At 36.1% G+C, this 22,540-nt stretch overlaps 1 protein-coding gene across 1 annotated transcript in view; it reads left to right on the top strand.

Annotated features, from left to right (window-relative positions):
• Positions 1-22,540, top strand: part of PKD2L1 (polycystin 2 like 1, transient receptor potential cation channel) — a 505,878-nt gene that overhangs the window by 268,468 nt on the left and 214,870 nt on the right. The window contains exon 6 of the mRNA XM_044056364.1: positions 20,785-21,013. Coding sequence (XP_043912299.1) covers positions 20,785-21,013 — 229 coding nt within the window. The remainder of the gene's footprint in view (positions 1-20,784; positions 21,014-22,540) is intronic.

Here is a 22,540-nt window from a genome sequence, read left to right as displayed (position 1 = left end):
TTTTACCTAATTGTTCTCACTTCTAATGAGTCTGTATGTATAGCTGTCAGATAACACGAAGAGTGATGGCCTGTTTAGTGGCACATTTTTACATCATATGTTAAGTATCTGATCATTTACTTGATTAGCTGCTAAAGGACTTAAGTACAGTGATTTCCCTCTGGTGTTAGGATTTTATTAATGTGTTGACCCAGGTCATGTTCCCTGTTGTTGGAACACCTACCTAGCAGACTTATACTTGTTTGCATATTTTACTTCTGAATATTTGACTTTTAGAGTGTCATGTGCAATGAACAAAGTGCTCTAGACTGTTCATTTGCTGTGAGCTTTGTTTTTTGCTCTGCGGTTTCATATTTAACAGTCTAGTGCATGCTTGAACCTGGCTTGCCTACTTATTTTTCTACCTGCCTGCACTTGTCTGTGAACTGTGTTTTATCTGACTCAACACTTCATGCATCAGTTTCTTGTATTTGAACTGTGTGATGATTGATTCAACTATTGCTATATTCATCCTGCTTTGTGCTTCATTTTTCTATTGGCAATTTTATACAGTTTTGTTAGTAGACATCTGCCTACTGTGTGCTGTGTTTTGAATAACAGCAGTTTCTTGGCAGTTTACAAAAGTTTTGGTTAATATCTATAGATCAGTCCACTGTAAAATGTTATTGGCGTGTTGTTTTACAATTAATCTGAGTTGATTTTACTTTTAACTATTTATCCAATGAGGTTTAGACTTTTGGAGATGCCTGTGATATTCAGTTCTATTCACTTTCAGTTATATTTTTGGGGATTCCATTCTACCAATTACTAAGCTACTTTTTTAACCTGAGCTGCCTGTAGTCAAAATAATTGACTTCTGCATGTAATTGTTTGTGTTCTATCAGTCTCAGCAACTTTGGCAATAAGTCTATGTTGTACTATTGAACATTTTGCTTTATATAACAGTTTTACTGGTCTCCATTATATGGCTGGGATTACTGGGACGTGAAGAACTTATTCCAATACAGTTTTTAGCATTGTCAATTGAGTAGCTGAGTCAGCTATTCATACAGTCTGTACCTAAGACTATCCCTGGGATTCAGAAAGACTTACACAATGCAAAAACGTTAGTTCCAAAGGATTCTACACAGCTCTAAGCCTTTCTGATCCAGAGAGTGCACTACCTCTGTGAAAGTGGCATTGTGGCTGAAGCCACATGCTAATGCAGCAGTCCAGATGAGGGGCTAATGCTAATTAGCCATGTGCCCTCCCACAGTAATATTCACTGGTCTTGAATTACTCAGTCTAGCAATTCACAGAATTACTTGGCCAAGTAAAATTTAACACTAGGAAGAAAAAGTGGATGCCATCAAAATATAGCAGTCACCCATTCATTCCTATGGAAGTTCTCTTGGTGTAGGTAAGCAAAGAGAAGCCATATGGGATATCAATATGTATAGACATGTGTGTGCATGCCTGTGGGGGGCATGAATAAGGCTTAATGAACGTGTGTGTGTGTGTGTGTGTGTGTGTGTGTGTGTGTGTGTGTGTGTGTGTGTGTGTGTGTGTGTGTGTGTGTGTGTGTGTGTGTGTGTGTGTTGCTTGCTTTTAATAAATGCATCAGAACTTCTCTCTGTCACTCTAATTGATCAAACTGTATTAGGGAAGTGGCACAGGTGGAGAGAAATCCTTGAATCCTATGGTATGACTTTTCATATTTGTTGTGTTACTTTTTTTTTTAGTTATATATTAGCTTACATGTGATAGACTTCATATATTTATATATTTTTTTGTATTTGACCTGGTCTCATTTTTCTTCCAAAAATTATCTTGGCCCATTGTTAGGTTATGCCAGAAACTGGGCATTAAGAAAAAACACAATGCATGTGTCTATCTCATGTTTCCTAACTCACAGCAAACAGCAGAAATAAAATAACCACTATATCATATCTGCCACTATGTCTTCTACCTACCAAGGCTTCTGATCATGACATGATGTCACCATGTCGACTCGAACCCATGACCTCTAGCATACCATGCCAGCATCACTGCAGCTGAACAAACAAGAGCATCTGAACATTTAAAGGCTGAGTTTTGCTTAAGAACTTTTTCTTTTCAGCTAGGAAACCCCAGCCAGGTCAAGGTCAAATTACAAATATACACACACACACACACACACACACACACACACACACACACACACACACATAAACATAACAAGTACAGAGGAAGTCTTCTGCTTAGGCACTGTTAGAATCATAGAAGTGAAAGGAAAATAATATATTTGGGACTCAAACTCAAGATCTTCAACATACAATCTGCTGTCACTGCCGTTGACCAAAACAGGGCTCTTGGTAGTTAAGTGCTGAGTTTTCCTTTAACATTTTTTCCTTTCAACTAGGAAACTCCTAACAAAGTCAAAGTACAAAACAAACACACACACACACACACACACACACACACACACACACACACACACACACACACACACACACACACACACACACACATACACACAGAGGAAGCCCTCAGCACAGTATTGTTAGAATTTTAGATGTGAAAGGTAATACTATATTTTATTTGAAACTCAAATACAAGACCTTCAGCCAGAAAGGTCCTCTCATATTTGAGTACCCCCACCAAAAAAAAATCTTATTTTTCAAATTGTAGCAGACTGCATTCCACAGTTGGTAGTTAGCAGCTTCCACATTTTGTACCATACACCACAGTATTGGCATTCATTTCTAGTATCAGTAATGCACTAAAGACTGATCAGCATCTGCTAGTCATGCCCCCTAACACTTTGCCCGGGAACAACTGCCTCACCCTATCTACAGCTCTGCCTCCAGCATACAATGCTGGTGTCCCCACTGCTGAACCAGCAAAAGTCTCTGATAGTTAAGTGTTGAGTATTTGAATATTAGATTATATGTCCTTCCATTTCACTGTTGCAGTACTCATTACATCAGGGATCCCCTGCCAAGGTCAGCCTGACGTTCGGCCAGTATACCAATGCCTTTAGGTTGCTTTAAGGTATGCAGTACATCACAGATATGTTCCTTGTGTAGTGTAGGACATAAAGGTGACACCCAGACATACAATCCTCAGAACCTCTGAATACCATCACTTGACTGTCGGTCTGAACACCCGTTCCGTTGCTGGTTCACCAAGCAGCTGCAGGTAAGTGACCTGTTGGGATTATTTTTTACTTATACTTTTTTATTGTTGCTTGTGGGGTTTTACATCATCCAAGAAGGGTAAATGCCAGTATGGGAGACAGATTCCCCATAAAGGCTGCCATGACCAGTGTCTTTTTTGCTTAGGTGCCTCTCACGACCATATGCCCTGTTCCATTTGTCAGACTTTTGTATCTAAAACCATTCATAGTGGACTATCCTCTTTGGCACTCTATCTTGAAAATCAGTGTCTTAAGCTTCTTGAGAAAGACAAGATGGCAGGTACTTGCTGGTCTAAGGGACAGCCATCAGTGAAGAAGAAGGCCAAGAAGCCTAGGCTGGAATCTACTGCTGTTCAGTCTCTGCTGGTCATCTCTCCTAAGGCAAGTGAAGGCCCAGATGTTTGCTCGACTTTGTCATTGGATTCCTCTGCAGCGACTGGGTTGGAAGCCAGCAGGAATCAAACTTTAAGCACTTCTCAGGAGGCATTGCAGACTTCCATTTCAGATGTTCACGGTGATCCATGCCTGATTAACTCTGAGGGGCTTAGTGGTCATCATCATCATCAGCCCCCTTTTTTCCATTTTTCTACATGGGGTTGGGGTATCGTGTTAACTGTCGCCAACTCTCTCAATTCACTGCCACACTCCTGCCTTCTTCAACATTCATGCCTGACTGTTGCAGATCTTCTTTCACACCTCTTTGCTGGACATCCTTGCTTCCTCTTACCTTCTTCCTGTCTCAAATCTTCCTCACCAGATTGTCTTCTGCTCTTCTACGCATGTGCCCAAACCACTGTAATTTGTTCTCTTTGATCTTTTCTGCAAATGGAGCTACTTTGGCTTCTGTTCTTATGTCCTCATTTCTTCATCTGTCCCACAGTGTGCATCCTATCACCTTTCTCAGGTAATTCATTTCCGTCACCTCTAGCTTCTTCAATTGTTCTGCCTTTACTGCCCAAGTTTCTGTACCATACAGTAGTACTGGTCACACCACTGTCTTGTACACCTTACTTTTCAGCTTCTTTGGCATTCTTCTGTCATAGACTACACCTGATAATCTATTCCAGTTGGCTGCAGCCTCTCAGATTCTAGCTCTGACCTCTTCATTCAGGCTACCCTTCTCCTCAACTACTCCTCCCAGATACTTGAAGCTGTTTACCTGTTCCACTATCTTCCCTTCTATCTCTGTTCTCAGCTTCTTCTGATTTCCCCAATTTTCTGCCATTACCGCTGTCTTATCTGTGTGCTTAATCATACATCATGCCATGCCTTCAAGCATTCCATCATCCTATCCTTTGCTGAAACTCTGGCTGAGAGGCTGCCTGCCTGTACTGTCACACTGCATACAGCAGCTTTGTGACTTTGTTGATCCCTCAACCAACTTAATGTGCTAAATCCTCACCAGTGAACATGAACAGCACAGGGCTGGGCTGAACCCCTGACACACCACCACACCCACTCTGTCTCTCCAAACACTGTTTGTACTGTTGTCACTGTTTGTTGGGTCCTAGCCTAGCTAATTCTACCAATGTTTCTGGGTCTTCAAACCACCAGATGAGCCCAGTTGGACTCTCTCCTCATATCTAGCTTCTTCTCAAGTATCTAGGGGTGTTCCTCAAAATATTAGTCAGAGAAGAAGTCCCTACTATTTATTAGTGAATGCTGTGCTGGGTCAGAACCTTTCAAATTTTATAAGGCAGACATCCCATTGAAGAAAAAGTAAATGACTAAATATATTTCTTCTGCTCTGAAGGATCCACAGAGTGAATGGCAGGCCTTCACTCAGGGTTTGTTGGTGCTTTGATGGCACTGAAACCTCCTAAGGTAGTTTCTGTTCCACCCCCCCCCCTTGGTCCTCTATTCCCTTAAAAAGACCCAGGGAACAGGATTTCTCTGAGAAGGAGCTGGATTTGGATGAGGAATCCCTTCCTTACTCTTCTCAGATTCCTTCTCCTTTGGACTATGGATCCGAAGAAGAGGAATTTACCATTCTTGGTACTCCCTTTGAAGAGATTTCTTTCAGGGACTTGATCTCCAAGGTGATGGATTTCTTAAAATGGGATTGTGCTCAGGTCTCTGAGGTACATAAAAGATACTATGAGTTGCTGCAGATGGATTCTCCTAAACCTTCTGTTGTTCCTCCTGTTTTGGCTGCCTTGCTGGATTTATTTTCCAATGCTCCTAAGGATCCAGAATCTCAGCCCCCTGTTCCCAAGAAACCTGATCAATTCTATAGGGTGCCTGAGGACTGTAAATATTTGTACAACTGTCCTTCTGCTGACCCCTCGGTGGTGTCTGTAGCTTCTGACAAGCCCTCTCAATTGTTTCCTTCTCCCAAGGTCCTGCCCTCTGATAAAGATAGCAGGACCATGGAAAGTCTAGGCAAGAAGCTTTACACCACTGCTACCTTGGCTTTTAGGGCTGTTACTTATCAGACTCATACGTCCAGGTACTTTTTGGCAATCGTATCCCAGGCTTGTTGGATTATTTCTGATCTTCCAGAACTCTGAGAGTAAAATATCTGCTCTTTCTCTAGTAGGAACTTCCTCCCGGATGGCTCATCATTCTCTGAAGTGTACTTATGCTGCAGCAGATGCTTCCTCTAGGGCTGCTGCTTTTGGGTCAGAGATGAGGAGGTATTCTTGGCTTCAGCTTCAATCTTTGCCTGATGATATTAAGGCTAAGTTGATGGATGCCCCTCTCAATAATAAACATTTGTTTGGTGAAGCTGCTGCTGCTATGTTTAAGTCCCTTCAGGATAAGGGCAAGGCTCTACTAGAACTTAAACATGTGTTTGTTTCTCCTGTGCCTAAATTTCAGAGAAACAACCCCAATAAACCAGCCTTTGTTTGCAGGCAATCTTGCCTTTCTCCTAAGGGTAAAACGGGTGGCAAGTGGGCTCCTCCTGTGAAAGTTACTCAGACTTGAGTGCCTGAGAAGTCTCCTTTTCCAGATATACCCAGTGCTGTCTGATTATCCTAGTCTTCCCAGTCACTTTACTCTTTCTGTTTGCCTCTTTCTCTGTCTTCCTGTTTGGCTACAGATTAATCAGGATTCCTGGGTCCTGTCCATTATTTGCCTGGGGTGTTTCATGGTTTGGGAAATCCCTTCCCCCTTTTATGGGTGTTTCTTAGCCCTCTCAGGAACAATTCTCCTTCTTTCCAGAGGTTCTTTGGGACCTTTTGACTCAGGGTACTATTCAAGAGGTACCTGTGTTCCAAAGGGGGAGGGAGTTTTACTCCAGGGTGTTTCTAGTATCCTGAAAAGAAGGTACTTAGAGACCAAGTCTAGACCTCTCTCATCCAAACACTTTTCTGAAGGTGTCCTCCTTTTCAGCTTCAGACTTTATTCCCTCTTTTGCTTCCTCAGGCTTATATGGTGTCTCTGGATCTCAAGGATGCTTATCTCCATATTCTGATGCATCCTCTTTTCAGGAAGTTTTTACATCTCTCTGTTGCTTCCTGGTATTTTCAGTTCTCTGCTTTGCCATTTGGCTTTTCTGTTGCCACAAGGGTATTCACCAAATGCCTCACTCCTGTGATTGCATTTTGCAGGATTGAGGGATCCAATTATTTCCTTACTTCGATGATCTCCTGTTTCAGGCATCCTCTCCAGAGATCCTGCTACAAAATCTTCATTTTGCCATTTCCCTTCTGCAAAGCCTGGGATTCACAGTAAACTTCAAAAAGTCTTCTCTGACTCCTTCTCAGGACCATGGTTATCTGGGGGTGCATGATTCAGACTGTGCCTATGCTGACACCCCTGCCTCCTCCCAAGGCGCTGACACTGATTTCCTTCTTTTAAACTCTTTTTCCTCTGGCCTCTATTACAGTCAAGAAGTTTCAGAGAGCTCTGGGATTCATGGCATCCACCATCCATATGATGCGCCCTCTGGCCAAACTCCACATGAGAAAGTTTCAGTGGTTTCTGAAGTCAGTTTGGCTTCAAAATGCTCCTACCCTAGAATTTGTAGTTCGTCTTCTACCTTATCTCTGGAAGGAACATCACTGGTGGATCCAGCAGTTGTCTGTAAATCCAGGGCTCCCTTTTCTTCCCCCTCTTCCCTCTCAGGAGCTGTTCACAAATGCTTCAGATGTGGGATGGGGAGCAGCTGTTGGTTCTCTAAAGGTGCAGGGGGTCTGGTCATCTCTTCAACAGAAAGAGCAAATCAGTGTCAAAGAAATGAGAGTTCTTCTGTTGGCCCTTCAGGCTTTTTATCCTCTTTTCTCCCCAGGACCTTTCAAAGTACTTACAGACAATAGCACAGTGATGTGGTATGTAAACAAATGGGGGGGACAAGATCTTAACATCTCTGCCTGTTGGCACTCCTAGTGTAGGATCATGCTGTACAGTATCAAGTGACTGTTCAGGCAGTATTACATTCTCTCAGGCTCAAATATTATGGCAGGCACTCTGGGCAGGTCCTTACCTCAAACCCATGAATGGATGCTTCACACGGATGTGTTTCTGGACATTGTCCACCACTGGGATACTATTTATTTGCCTCCCCTCTGAGCAGACAACTTCCTTTTTTTTGTGCCAGAGTCCCAGGTCCTCTGGTTTGGAAGGTGGATACCCTATCTTTTTCTTGGAAGGGGATGTTTCTTTATGCTTTTCCTCCTCTTCCCTCGTTCCAAAAGTCCTGCTCAAAAGTCAACAGGATGTTCCCAAAATCTTGTTGGTGAGTCCCTTTTGTCTGAGACAGCGTTGGTTCCCTCTTCTTCTGCATTTAACCAAGGGCAATCATCACAAATTACCTCACAGGGTGGACCTACTCACACAAGACAAAGGATCTCACATCCATCCCCACTTGTTCACTCTTCATGTGACACTGTGGATGATAGGATTTGATTCCACATAGACATCTTTTTTTTCTGAGGAAGTGCTTATGGTCCTGCAGGAGATCAGGAAACCCAATACTAGAAAATCATATTTATCTAAATGGGAGTGGTGTGCTGTTTGGTGTCTTTCTCGTAACCTGGATCCACTTTCTGTGGATGCTCCTTTGGTCCTCTCTTATCTGTGTGAATTGCTCAGTGCTGAGTTGGTTTATTCCTTGAGGTCCATTTATCAGATCTCTCTACTTGTCTGCCTTTATCTCCTCCTTTAATTTCAAGATTTGAGGCTAAACAATTCCTAAAAGGTGTCCTTCATATTAGGCCCTGTTCCTCCTCCCTGGGATCTTAATTTTATTTTCGAAGAATTTACTCAGGCTGCTTTTGAGCCTGCAGCTTCAGCTTCCATGCAACGTTGCTCTTGAAGACTGTTCTTTTATTAGCTCTTACTTCTGCCAGATGGGTGACTGAGCTTCAAGCCTGCCTGGCTTGTCCTCCTTTTTTATTGTTTCATAAGGACAGGGTGTCCTTGTGTATTAATCCTTCATTTATGCCCAAGGTGGTGAATGAGTTGTCCCTTAATCAGTCTACATTTGCCCACTTTTTTCCCTTCTTCACAATCTGCCAGTGAGAATGTACTGCACATGTTGGATTGTGTACAGACAACTCAGATTTTAATCAGCTCTTTGTTTCCTTTCATCCCTGGTCCTTGTGATTAGCTGTATCCAAGCAAACTATTTCTTCTTGCATCTCAAAAACTATTTCTTTTTGTTATTCCTTTCATGGTAAGAGCCTTCCTTAGGCTCATTCTGCCAGGACTGTGGCTCCTTCTGGGGCTTTTTTCAAGGCTTTGTATACTAACTCCATGCTTGAGACAGCTACCTGGACTTCTGTGCATACATTTACCAAGCACTAAAAGTTGGATGGAATCTCCAGAGTTAGAGCTGATTTTGCAAGGGCCAACCTTCATGGCTTCCTAGAGGGTTCTGCTGGTCCTACCTCCTCCCAAGTTTCTTACTGAGATTTGGCACTCCTTAATGTTAGGAATACTGCAGCAGTGAAATGGAAGGACATGGTACAGTTGTAAAATCTTACCATAATGGTAGATGTCCTTCTCTTCACTGTTGCAGTATTCAGTCCCTCCCTCCACCCTCTGGTGCATTTTTATTCTGGAAGTACCGATTACCTTTTCTTTTCCTGTTACTACTGGGGCTCTCAGCTCTGAGGATGGTATTTCCAGACATCACCTTTATGCCCCATGCTACACAAGGAGCATACATGTGATACATGGTGCACCTTAAAGCAACCTAAAGGTTTTAGTATACTGGCTGGGTATTGGGCCACCCTTGGCAGGGGATCCCTAATGTAATGAATACTGCAAAAGTGAATAGAAGGACATCTACAGTCATGGTAAGATTTTACACAATGGTACTTTCTCATCTTGTAGTAAACTGCGTCCTAATAATGCTATTGAGAAAAGGTATATTTGCTTTGATGTATGTGCAGCTTTGGCTTTGCAAAGTTTTTATATCTAACTATAAACACTGGTTATAACTAGATGCTGATTAGAATTGAAGTATGATGTCTTACTGACAGCAGTGTACTAAGGTTTCCAGGTTTCCTTGAATTTCAAATCTGCAGAACTACTACTTTTTAATGAAAATATCATCAAACTTTTTTTTTTCAAATAACATTTTATTATTTTCACATAAGAAGTAATAAGCATGCATATAATCAAACATGACTTTCGGAAGGAAAACATTCAAGACACGGTAATAACATAATCAAAAGATAAGCCCATTAGTAATTAATACCTCTCATAAAGTTAAGAAAAAAGGAAACATTTATACAATATTATGAAAAAATGTTAAGTACTACTATGTATATCTATATACAGCTATTGCGTGTTTAAGAAAATAGAGCCAGGTATTACAGAAAAAAAACCTTAGATTCCTGGAGTACCAACAGTCATAAAAAGAGAAAATAAAAAAAAATATATAATAAGGAAAAATAAATAAATGTATGATAATAATAGTATTAATGATGATAATGAAGTATGATGATGATGTTAATGGTACTGATGACATTAATAGTGACGGATTATAAAGGCAGATAATAATGTTATTAATAATACTGTTATTGAAAAGGAACAAAACTCATTATCCTAATCTAGTATGATCCTCTGTTTAGGTGAATATCAACTTCTCTAATCAACCTGAATAATCGTAAAGATCAAGTTCCAAAATTCCTGACAATAATCTTTCTTATTAGGATTTTTTAAAAAGATTTTTTGTAAAGATATGTATTTTGTTGCCAAGGTTCTGAAGTTTTTCCAGGATAGTTTAGTACAATCCATCCAGTTTTTGGTTATATATAGTTTGATTAATAAACATATTGTGATAAGTACATGAAGTTTCAATTTAGGAAGTTTAGCATCAGTAATGTGCAGAAGCGCCATTTCCCATGATACGGTGGGTTTCTGATATCCCATCTTTTCTAATCTGACTTTAAGGGAATCCCAAAGTTTATATGTATGGTTATAAGACCAAAGGATGTGCCGTAGGTCAGCTTGAGAAAAGGAGAAACATGAACATGCTGGGGACTTATTATGATTAAATTTATTTAAGATGCAAGGTGTGAAGTAAGTATTATTATTAATCATCAGTTGTGTATATAAAAGCTTTTGAAAGGGGGAGTGCTTCAAAGTGGATTCTATTGCTACTAGTTTATGATCCTCACTTAATTCGTTATTATATTGACTCTAATAATTGGAGAATAACAAAACTCTTTGATATTTAAAAGTTGTTAATGCTTTAAAAGTCATTGATAACATATTTTTCTTTTTGGACAGGTTGTTCATAATGGCTATTACCTTAGGGATGTCATTTTCATTATTACGTTCATCTACGATTATAGTTGTAAGAAGTTCTCTGATTTGATGTAAGATAATAGTATATTTCTGTCCAAATTTTAGTACCTCTCTGAGTTCCGATAGTGATTTCTCTTTATGTCTGTATATATCCCAAATGCTACAATATTTAATTAAGGAGAAGTCTGCTAGGTTAATCATTTTATTATTTAGTCTTAAATTTGGGTTGATATGAATTGGCTGGAGGTATGGAAAAGCTTTTTCTAACGCCATATATTTTATTAAAATTTGGAAAATCTTTATTTTTTGCCTCAATGTACTCTTAATAGATGAATTACTTAAACTTTTAGCTGATAGAAAGGGCAGAGCTTTAGGGCTAAAATTATTAATTTTAATATGATTATGCCAGATTTTAACCCATAAGGGGTGTCATGTGTCTTTATTCAGTTCAAAATTTGAGATTAGAATAACTCTGTTTGCACATGTGATCCAATAATAATGGCAAAAGTCTGGCAAACTTAGACCCCTTTTTTTATTTAGGGTAACTCAGCTTCTCATATTTTGTCCTAACAGATTTTGGGTACCAAATAAATTTGGCCAGTTCCTTGTTGACCTTTTGAAAAAAGTTATTAGGAATAAACAACTTAGAGGCATTATATTGATATAAAAGTTTGGGTAAAACGTTCATCTTTATGATTGCTACTTTTGATAATAGGGCCAAATTAAGTAGCTGCCATCTGTGAATGTCTTGCATAACACCATTCCATTTTTTCATAAGATTGTTCTGATACATGGAGGAAGAAGTATGGTCAAACTGTATTCCAAGATACTTAAATGAGTATTTCATTTTGTATGGAGACTCAGAAAATAAAAACTCTTTATGTTGTAGTGGGTTAATGGGAAATATAAGTGATATGTTATGATTCACTGAATAGTTCGAAACCTTTGAGAATTTTTCAATTGTATCATTTAGCCTCTGAATATCAGAAATAGGCTGTTCAAAATATACATTTAAATCATCTGCATATGCTGATAGACTTACTTTAACATTAAGAGTTTTAGGGTTAGAGTGAAATGTGGTTTGAACAATTGTGAGTAATAAGGGTTTGAGATTTAGGTTAAAAAGATGAGGGTATAAGAGGCAGCCCTGTCTAGTTCCGTTCAGTATTCTAACAGGTTCAGATAATTTCCTATTAATGTAAAGGTAAGTAAAAGTTTTATTATATAAGGTTTTGACAAAGTTGATAAAGCCCATAGGTATATTAAATTATGCCATGGTCACAAATAAGAGCCTCCAACTTACTCTGCCAAAAGCTTTGCATGCATCAAGTATTAGTCCATATCTCGGGTTTTTGTCTTTTCTGTTAGGATGTAACATGGCATCCAAAGTTAATGTGTTATCCCATGTCTGTCTATTTAATAAAAAAAAACAGTTTGTTCTGGTGTAGTTAAAGAAGGCATAACCTTTTTTAACTTCTCAGCTAAGGTTGATGACAGTATTTTCATATCCATATTAATTAAAGATATGAGCCTATAATTGTGCGGATTGGATCTTTCTAAGTTATTTTTAGGTATGAAAATGTTTTTTGACTTATTTAAATGATGATCAGATATACCATATACTTTTATGTAATTATACACTTTCTACAAAATTGATGATAAGGTTTGATTGAATGTGTTATAAAATTCTGAAGTATATCCATCTAAGCCTGGGGCTTTTTCCTTTTTAGTCTACCAATAGCATCAATTATTTCTTGTTGTTTGAGTGGAGCCTCTAAATTTCTTAAATGATTCTCTTTAATCTTTGGAAATGTTATTTTGCTGAGAAAGTTTGTAATCTCTTCCTGAGAGGGTTAGTGGTTTTAAAAGCTATATAATTTAGTATAAATTTGGTGAAATACTTCAATTATTTGTGCGTCTGTCCTGAAAACCTAATTTTGATAGTGAAGAAGTGCAATCCTGGCTGCTTCTTGTCTGTTTGCAGTGATACTGGCTAACACTTTTGATGGTATTTGTGCCCATTCTGAGTATCTTGCTATACATCTTAGCTCATATCTGGAGTAATTATATTGATATAACTCATATAGTTTTCTGTGAGTATTACTTATTAATTTTTCGACATCAGGGTTTGAATTAGTTTCAAGCTTTTTCTCCAACCCTGTTAATTCTTTGATTAGTTTATTTTCTTTCTCTTTTGTTAACTTTTTGAAATAAGTAGCTTTTTGGATAAGGACACCTCTTATCTGTGCTTTGCAAGCAGGCCACTGGATGTCATATGGGATATCTGTACTTGCCATACTCATGTCTAGATGTGTTAAGATGTTGATTATTTCACTAATTACCTCTGTTTTCAACAGTAGGTTATTATTTAAAGACCAACTTCTACTTTTAATCCTATTTGTTGATCTATTTAACATATTAATTTTTAATGAGATTTTGGAGTGGTCTGAAAAATATCTCAGTTCAGTGCAATATTTAACATCCCATTCTGTCAGAGACTCTGAAATAAGGAAAAAGTCTATCCTTGACCATGTATTATGGCATTTGGAAAGATATGTATATAGGCCCTTTCTTTCCTGTCCTTCCCCGAAAGTGATAGGGTTTATTAAGCCTAAGTTGATCATAAGTTCATTCAGGGCGATTGATGCTTGCAAATTTTGTGCTTGGGGGTTACTAGTACAGTCTATTCCCGGGTCTATTACTGCATTCCAGTCACCCCTATTATTATTTCATGCTCAGTGAATTTATTTAGAATATTGTGAATTTTTGTGATAACATCGTGCTGCTTTTGACAAGTACCATAAATGGTTAGAAAAAGCATTTGTTTATTGTTAAAAGGGTTAATGGTTGTGAAGTAGCACCATCTACCCCTTTCATCTGAAAACTGCTCAATAATTGCATGTTGAAAGGACTTTTTAATTATTATTACTATTCCTTTAGATTTTGAATTATCCCCAGCTGCGATTAAATTATCCCCAGCTGCGATTATTTCTTTAATCCATTTTTTGTTTAATGTACCTTTCCGCTCTTCTTTTTACATATGTGTTTCTTGAAGGAAGCACATGTGAACATCTGATTTGTATACTAAGTGTAGTATACAATTTATTTTTGTCTTTCAACCCCCTCACATTCCAACAACCTATAAGCCACATCTTAACGTTTTAATCTGTGGAGTTTAATGTTTCGTTTGTACGCTGTTGGTATATTTGGATTACCAGGCTCTCACAAAAAAGATTAAGTAATATGGCTATTAATGCTAAAGGTATATGTATGTACTGAGGTATGAACACAGCAGTAGCAATACACTCTTTTAATCCCAAACCCATGCCCATCCACCCGCCCTTCTTGTTTGAAAGAGCATAATTCTTTTTGAAATAAAATTTTATGCAACTTAAAACAAATAACTTTAAAAGGCACTAAAAAAAACTTTTAAACATATATACAGATGAAATATCATTCCTAGGTATGCTATCCCTTACCCTTCTTACAAAAATCTAATCTTCTCCTATTTATGTTATAACCAGTCTATTTCACATTTCAGCTGTGAGTCTTAAAGCAAGCAATATTTTATATTCATTCAAACAAATAACATCAGATCTATCAACTCTTTATGTATATATCATAAGTGTGGTTATATGCTGCTTTTTTTTTTTTTTTTTTTTGTCCAATATAAAAAAAGGCATCAGGAGAGGTTGCAGTATATATATATATATTTACTACTGTAGTCAGCATATGTCTTGTGGTTTGAACTCAAGAAAGCCCCTGTTCCCTAACACTGTGTATTTATGTTTTTGCATTTTTTGTGTTTTTCATGGGGAAAAGCAGGAAAAGTGAATACTATTATATATAGTTCTATCAATTTTGATGTCTAAGGTTCTTTCTTTCCTTCTTTTTCTTTGTAGATGTTTTAATATAAAAAATATACCAGCCACAACCACCAGTCTAATATCTTCTGCCAGAGTCAAAATGTTCAAATTGTTGTGATAATAATCCTATTATGCTTATTTGTGTATTTCATTATTTAAGTTAGTTACTCCTTGTTTGTTACCATATGTTATATTATTCATTATTATACTCTGCTATATAACCCTTTTAGTTGTCGCTTGCATCTCTTATCTTCTTCTTCCTCTTCCTTTAATCTATCGAACTATCATTTAACATTGGAAGTATATTAATCTTAAAATATTTTAATCAAATTGGTCCATAAAAACTTTTTAAAAAAAAATTCTTTCTCTAGTAATAGTTATCTCCTCTACACATATACAATTATTTTTCAATTTAGTTAATCTTCATTAATCCTGTCCTTTTCTATATTCCTGCAAAGGTGTGTAGGATGCATACTTATTGCATTTTATTTTTTTTTTTTTCTTTTTCTTTCTGAAAATTCAACTTCAACTTCCTATTTTAATTAAAAATACAAAATTAATTATCAGATAATGATTATTAATATTAATATTCATGTGAAAGTCTTCAAATTTACAAATCTCAAAAGTCAACAACAATTTTCACAGTCCCTTCTAAATACTCCAATTTTTAATTCCATAATCTTTCGAAAAAAATTAATTTCTCCATAAAATGTCTTTCCACAACATGTAAACAACATGTCTCCTTAGACCAGCACATAGTTTGTCCCAGAGTTAGCCATAGCATCACCTGTGTGAATGTTGCATAATAATAATTAAAAATCAGATATTATTAAAAAAAAAAAAAGAGTTATTAAAAAGATATGATAAGTTGTATAATTGGAAAAAAATTCATTATTCACCAGCATTCATTATTCAATTAATGTGCATCACATGAAGCAGGTACATATACAAGTAAACAGATTGCAAATGTCTAGTGTCTATGGTCTGGAGCATTTTTTCTAAAAATGGAAATATTATAAGTCGCCCCAGTCCCTTCCAGAGACTATAGGCCTCATTGGTATAGGTTCTCTTCTTTATGTAGACCTTGGTACTCGGTTCAGTTGGTTCTTCTTGGCTTTATAATTAAATGCATCTGATTGCTTGATCTATCTGGACATCATCATACAAATCATATAGATTGTCATTTTTTGTGTTGATATCAATAATTACTTTCTCATTATAACATTCATTCAATTCAAAGGGACAATCTAAAATTTCAATGTATTCTTCTGTATTTTCTTTTATTTATAACACCTACACCCCCCTCCTTATCAGCTGAAATTATCAGCTGAGGTTTATGCTTCATTTTATGCAATGATTCTCAATTATTTAATTTACAGTACGGTATCTTTTCTTGACTTTCTGATGAGTATATTTCATAGAAATCATTGTCACAAGCTTTAATAAAAAAAACATTCATGGCTGGTAGTGGGTGAGAGAAATTGCTTTTGTTTTTTTGGAAGTTTAAATTATTATTACTTTTCAATTCAATTATTCTCTTCTTTGTCAGAGACAGCTTCACGCTAGCTACCCTGCTTGCAAAGAGTCAAAGTCACCTCAAGTTTCATTCAACCCAATTCACGGTATATTCATCAACCCTTTATTATTCAACAAGGACAAATCTGAGCTAGATAGAAGCTCATCAGAATAATTAAAGACAAGTCCAGTCAATTCACAGTTCTTTTCTGCCATACCTGTTCTGTCTTATTTCTTTTTCTTTTTCTTGTCCCCCGCTTGTTGACCTGCTCTGACGAATCCTTTTTATCGAAAAGGGGCAGGCACCAATAATAGTATAGTATCTGAAGTGCTTTGATTGCACCTGTCCCTGTCCTTTCAGCTTCTTCAGTCAAGGCTTGCACTTGGTTGTTTCTCAGCTTGTTCAAGTATAAAGGCCAAATTCTCCTATTTATGTTATAGTGAAAAAAGAAAATAGGGTGCATTTAACCATCATGCTGGAAGTTGATAATATAATGTCCTAATCCTTCAGTAATAGGCTTATCATTGCTGCTAACTGGTGTTCTGAATGTCGCCAGAAGTATGATCATTAGACATGAAATTTGCAGGATAAAGCTAACCAGAACAGAAAAGCTCATTAAACTTATATAGCATCATGCCTATTACTTTACTTTATGCCCTTTCATAAAGCATTGCAAATTTTTTTTTAACTTTGTTAAACAAAAAATACATTTCGTCCTTAATTCTTTTTGCACAATATAAGATTAGAGGTTTCTTAACTTCTAGCCAGCAGCTTTATAGTCACTGAAAAGAATACTTATTTTTATGTGAAAGCTGCAAGGCATTAAATCATCCCAGTAGCAAACAGCAGTAGTCATCACTCAAAGATAATCAAGCCAAGACCTAGAATTTTTTACAACTACTTTTAAAAATTCTTGAGATTCTATACCATTTTGCATTCTTTTTGTGATCTGCGATAGGTAGTGCACTACAACTGAATGTTTAAAATTGCTGGTTTTGCAATTCTTCTAAGACATAATTGCAGTAATATTTCACTGGCCAAGTCTTTTACAGGCATCTTATTATTCTTTCAGACATTTGTAATAAGTTTAAGGTTTAAAAACAACTATTACTAACTGCCTTTTAATATGATTGGGACTATTCTTTCTCATCTTTATGTTAACTTCAGTCATAAAATACCTGTGATCCACACTAAATGTTCAGCAGAAGCTAATATCTTATATGCCCTTAATTTACAGTTGTGGGTTAAGTCCTTTAAAGGATGTACTTTCTTTCGTGAGTTTAGTCTGTTTCTCTTTGTGTGTGCTTCGTTTATACAAGGGAATTGGATCCAAAACAGGAAGTTGCCACCCATAACCGCTCCTACCTGACAACAGAAAATGACACTTATGTTCCTTTGCTGATCCCTTCCTGTCGGTGAGCATTTCTGGGTGCAAATAATTAAAAAGAAGCTAAAGGAAAAAAACAAGTTATTAATTGTACCTTTTAATTTCACACAGATTTATTCAGATGTCGCATCTGATGTCTGGGCTGTTAATGCTCGCAGTCACTCACCTAAAAAAAGTGAAAGTGACAGATTTAACTGCACGAGGGATCAGTTATCAGGAGCTTTGCCAAAGCATTTCAAAAAAACAGTTTTGGCTTCCTTAGGTGAGTCAGCTGTAAACTTCTCTTCGTTAAATGTGAAAATTAGAGTATTGGGGTACCTCATCTGAAATTTAATGTTTTTCTTGATAAGTTCTGCACAGTAGGGTGAAAGTTTCTGACATCTTTCTTTTATAGCAGTTGGGAGATCCTGTGATAGAGTTATTCTGTGGCTGTTCCAAATGATTTGTTTCTGTTTTTTGGCAGCTAGAAGTAATTTTTGAACATCTTGGAAGTTCAGTAATTTTACATATATTTGTCTAGGGGAGTTCAAATTCTGTTTGGTGTGCAACACTCTATGTGCTCTTTCTATAATAGGTGGATTGGCATTCTTATTAAGGTTTAATATAAAGTGAAAGATTTGTGTAATTATTTCAGTGAGTTGAGTACTGTTATAGGATTCTGATAAGCCTTTGATTAGTATGTTATTGTGTTTACTTCTTGCCTCAAGGTCTAGTACTTTTTGTTGAATGCCCTGCATTATTGCATTTTTGCTGCTTAGTTCTTCTTTTAGTAAGGCGATCTGTAACTCATTGTTTTTGGTAGATTCTTCCATATCATTCATTTGTTCTATCATTTGATTTATCTTGCTCCCAAAGCTTGATAGCTGTTCAGAGAAGCCTTGCATATCTTTCCGAAGTGGCAATAGCACTTCTTTGAGGTCGTCCATGTGGAAGGTAGCTTCTGATCTTACTATAACGCTAGATTTACTCATTTCATTCTGTTTACTTTCTGACTTTTAGTAAGGGTCTCCTTCTCTGGGGAGGCTATTGCAGATAATTTAGTCTTACTGGTTTGCGTTTCCATAATCTCTGCTTCCTTGGACATGTTTTCTAAGGAATAGCAGGCCGTTGGGTTTTGTAGTTATGTTGTGCCTGTTCAGGCCTATTTTTCCACGTGCTGGATGCTTTTCTGGAAACCATTGGGATAAGTAGTAAAATTCTTCCTTCGATAAGCATTTAGAGCTGCTTTTTGCACCTGTTTCTTGTTAAACCGCCATTATTAGGTAAAATATTCCTGTTTTCTTTTCTACCTTGATGATTAAAAGACCTATTATAATTTTTGGGATAGGAGCCTCATGGAGAGGGTGTTTATAGGATGATCACCATCTTGGAATCCTAAAAATATCATCAAACTTTAATATTTTGAAGATAGTTAGCATTTTGGCTGTGCAAACAATCTTCATCTGAAGGAACATTAAACTTTACATTTTTCTGGTATGTTCTTAAATATTTATTATAAAACAATATTGCTATTTTTCATCTTCTTCCCTCATTTCCTCATTGTGAAGAAATAGAATGTTATTTAACTGGGATCATTTAGAAAGAATAACAAACTCCCATGATTTAGTACTCATAGTAACAAAAGCCTTTCATGTCAGCCTGAGACTGTTAAAGTAGGAGAGGTTCCCTTGTTGAGAATGTAAAGGCCAAAAGATAGTTTCCTACTGTCTGAAAATAATTAATCTTTGAACATTGTTTTATTATATTAATATGTTTTTTGCATGTGTAATAAAGACCATGATACAAACAGAAACAATAATTATTTGATCTCACTTATTATTTGGGTTAGTTATAATTGTGGACCCAGTTGAAGTTTTTCATTTAGAATAACGGTAAAAGCATTATTACTGATAGACCATGTGTTCTGTCTGTTAGAACACTGATGGAATATGGTTTCTGCAATATGTGGACTCCTTTTTTATACTATGACATTGCCTATGACCTAGATAACTATGTGTATATTAAGGATCAATACATAGTCAGATGTGTGCTTCCCAGTGAAAAGTCCTTCTTATATGAAGTGTTAGTGATGTGGTCAGTATTTCTTATATGAGGTGTTAGTGATGTGGTCAGTATTTACTTTCTCTAACTGATTCAGCTTAAAACAATGGAAGTGTCACATACTCAGAGTGGGTAAAGATATCAGTACTGTTTTTTCTTTAAGTTTGTGGCATAACTTTAATGTTTAATATTTGAAAACAAAATTGTTGAATTTTGAATTTTCTGTTATTAACAGAACAACATTTACAATTCCTATGTTATTTCTAGGAGAGGGTAGGCTACCCCATAAGACCAGTAGCTGGCCCAACCCTATTGCTTTGCTGTCACCATGTAATGGAGGGCTGATCAAGATTCTTGGGTAAGAATAAACAGGATGTACTGTTCTCACCCAACCTGGGAATACCCAGCTCTCATCTTACAAATGGGCTGATTGGGTGTCAGTTGTAGATCCAATGGGGAAGTTCCTGGGAGAAAAAAAGGTGAATTTCCTGATAGCAATCTGTATTTTAGATACAGATCTCAAATTTCTGTCAAATGTGGAAGAGGTTTGTGTTTAATTTAACCAGTTGCAAACAAATGCAAATATGATATATGACAGATTACTGCAAACAAAATATAAGTACGGCATCTCATAGATTCCTGCTGCCTTTATTTTGTTTCTGTGCCCGTATCTGGACGTGTTTGCGGTTAAAGTTTTAAATAGCTATATGGTGTGCTTTGTAATGTTCCTGTGGGATATAAAAGAGGAATTATTCCTGCTGGAATGTGCTTTGGACCAAATACATGTTGAGAATTCACTTAATTATATGGACCATGGTATAATACAATTGAATTAACAAATTTTTCAGTAGTTTGTAAACTATTCAGATCCAAAACTCATTTGCTTTATTTCCTCTCTTTGGCTACCTGAATAGTACTGTGGCAATACTTAGAGTATAATACAGACATAAATCATATGCAGGACACTGATAACAATACATATTACACAAAACACCATTCCAGAACCATATCAGAATAATGTAAAATAGGAATGGATTAAATGGTCTGTAAAAGTTTTAGTTATTTTATTAGTAACACACTGAATTTTTATTAATGTAATTATTTTCCTTTACAGACTAGTGGTGGAGTTTCCTGCAACTGGAGGTGCAATCCCATCCTGGCAGATCTGGACAGTGAAGCTCATTAGATATGTTAACAACTGGGATTATTTTGTAATAGCCTGTGAAATCATCTTCTGTGTTTTCATATTCTATTACATTGTAGAAGAGATTCTTGAAGTGCGTATACACAAACTGACATACTTCAAAAGTGTGTGGAACATTTTAGATGTATTAGTTATAATAGTAAGTATGATTTTTTTAACATTCACAAACTTGATTATGCTTATTATGCCTTTTCTTTTTTTAAAACAAGTTTATTGTTTTTAACATACAAAATAAATGTCATAACAATTTTATACAAGCAATTAAAATAGAAATAGTTATAACATTCAATAAAATAACCAAAGTATTTACAAAGACATCCACTACAAATCAAATCAATTGATTAAACTATAATGTCATGCTATTGAAACTAAGATTTTTTTAACAGGTTTTGTAAAGTATCCCATATAATATAATAAGATGTTTTTCTAGTAGTTCTTGATTTTATTGTCATCAATTCCATATGACACACTTCAGTCATAACATTTTAAATTCATTAAATGAAGGAGGGTATCTGAAATCCAATTTCTGGTTATTATTTTTCTAGCCACTGCTAGAATAGACCATAATAAGGAAGTTTAACTGTTTTAACACTTTTAGGAACAGGTGTGTTAAATAATATAAGTGATTTAGAAACAATGAAATTATCTGTGAAAAGGGCATGCAAAAAATCATTGATTAACTTCCAATATTCCTTCAATTTTATACAGTCATAAAACATATGTGCCCAATCAGCATTTATTTCTACATTACATCTTTTACATAAGTTGTCTTTATTATTTATTTTATTCATCATTAAAGGTGTATAGAAGGATCTATGTAAAAATGTCCAAGTAAAAAGTCCCCAATTAATGGAAGAAGTAGTTTTATAAGCAGATTCCAATATATATTGTTTATCTTGTTGTTTTGGTGATTCACCATTAATGGAAATGAAATAATTCCAGTAGGTATCTGAACTGTAATGAGTTTCTTCTCTGATAATTTTATGTATGTATGAGAGCTTACCTTTATCAGAAACTCTATGTTGTAAATTTAATATCAAGTAATCAATCAGTATTGGAACAGATTCTTTAACTGTTAAAGACATTAAATCAATTTTATTAATAAGATGTTGTCTAAAAGTCTGAATTTCTAACCAACATGTTTCTCTCAAATAATTCTTGCTTTAAGAAGTCAAAATTTTTTACTTTATTATCAGACAGTAACTGATACCAATACTTTAGATCATTCTCTGTGACTAAAAGAGTTCTTTCAGAGGTGGTTGACAAAAGCATACCTTGTGTATACATTATAGGGAATAGAATAAAATTCCATTCCTTATACTTAGGATGCATGAATATAAAATTACGATAACTGATAATAATGTTTAATGGGTAACTAACTATATATTTTGGTGTAATGGATGAAGTACAAAATTCTTTTAGTAACCATAACATGGGGTTATTTACAATAATATTTTTATGTATTAAAGAGATTTTCATGAAGTGAATACTAATTAGTTCCCAGTAATCTTTCCATCTTGCAACATATGACTGATCTATTAACAAAGTAATAACTTTTATAATAGAAGAGATAGTATATAAATTAAAGTCTGGAAATGAAATGCCCCTTGAGACCAGCTATTAGTATGTTTCTTTAATGCAATCCTAGGTCTATTAGGTGCCCATA

Source organism: Protopterus annectens, chromosome 14.part0 (assembly GCF_019279795.1).
Source record: "Protopterus annectens isolate FY-2018-M chromosome 14.part0, PAN1.0, whole genome shotgun sequence".
NCBI lineage: Eukaryota > Metazoa > Chordata > Ceratodontiformes > Protopteridae > Protopterus > Protopterus annectens.
Note: the sequence above shows the minus strand (reverse complement) of the source record. Positions and strands in the feature narration are given on the sequence as shown.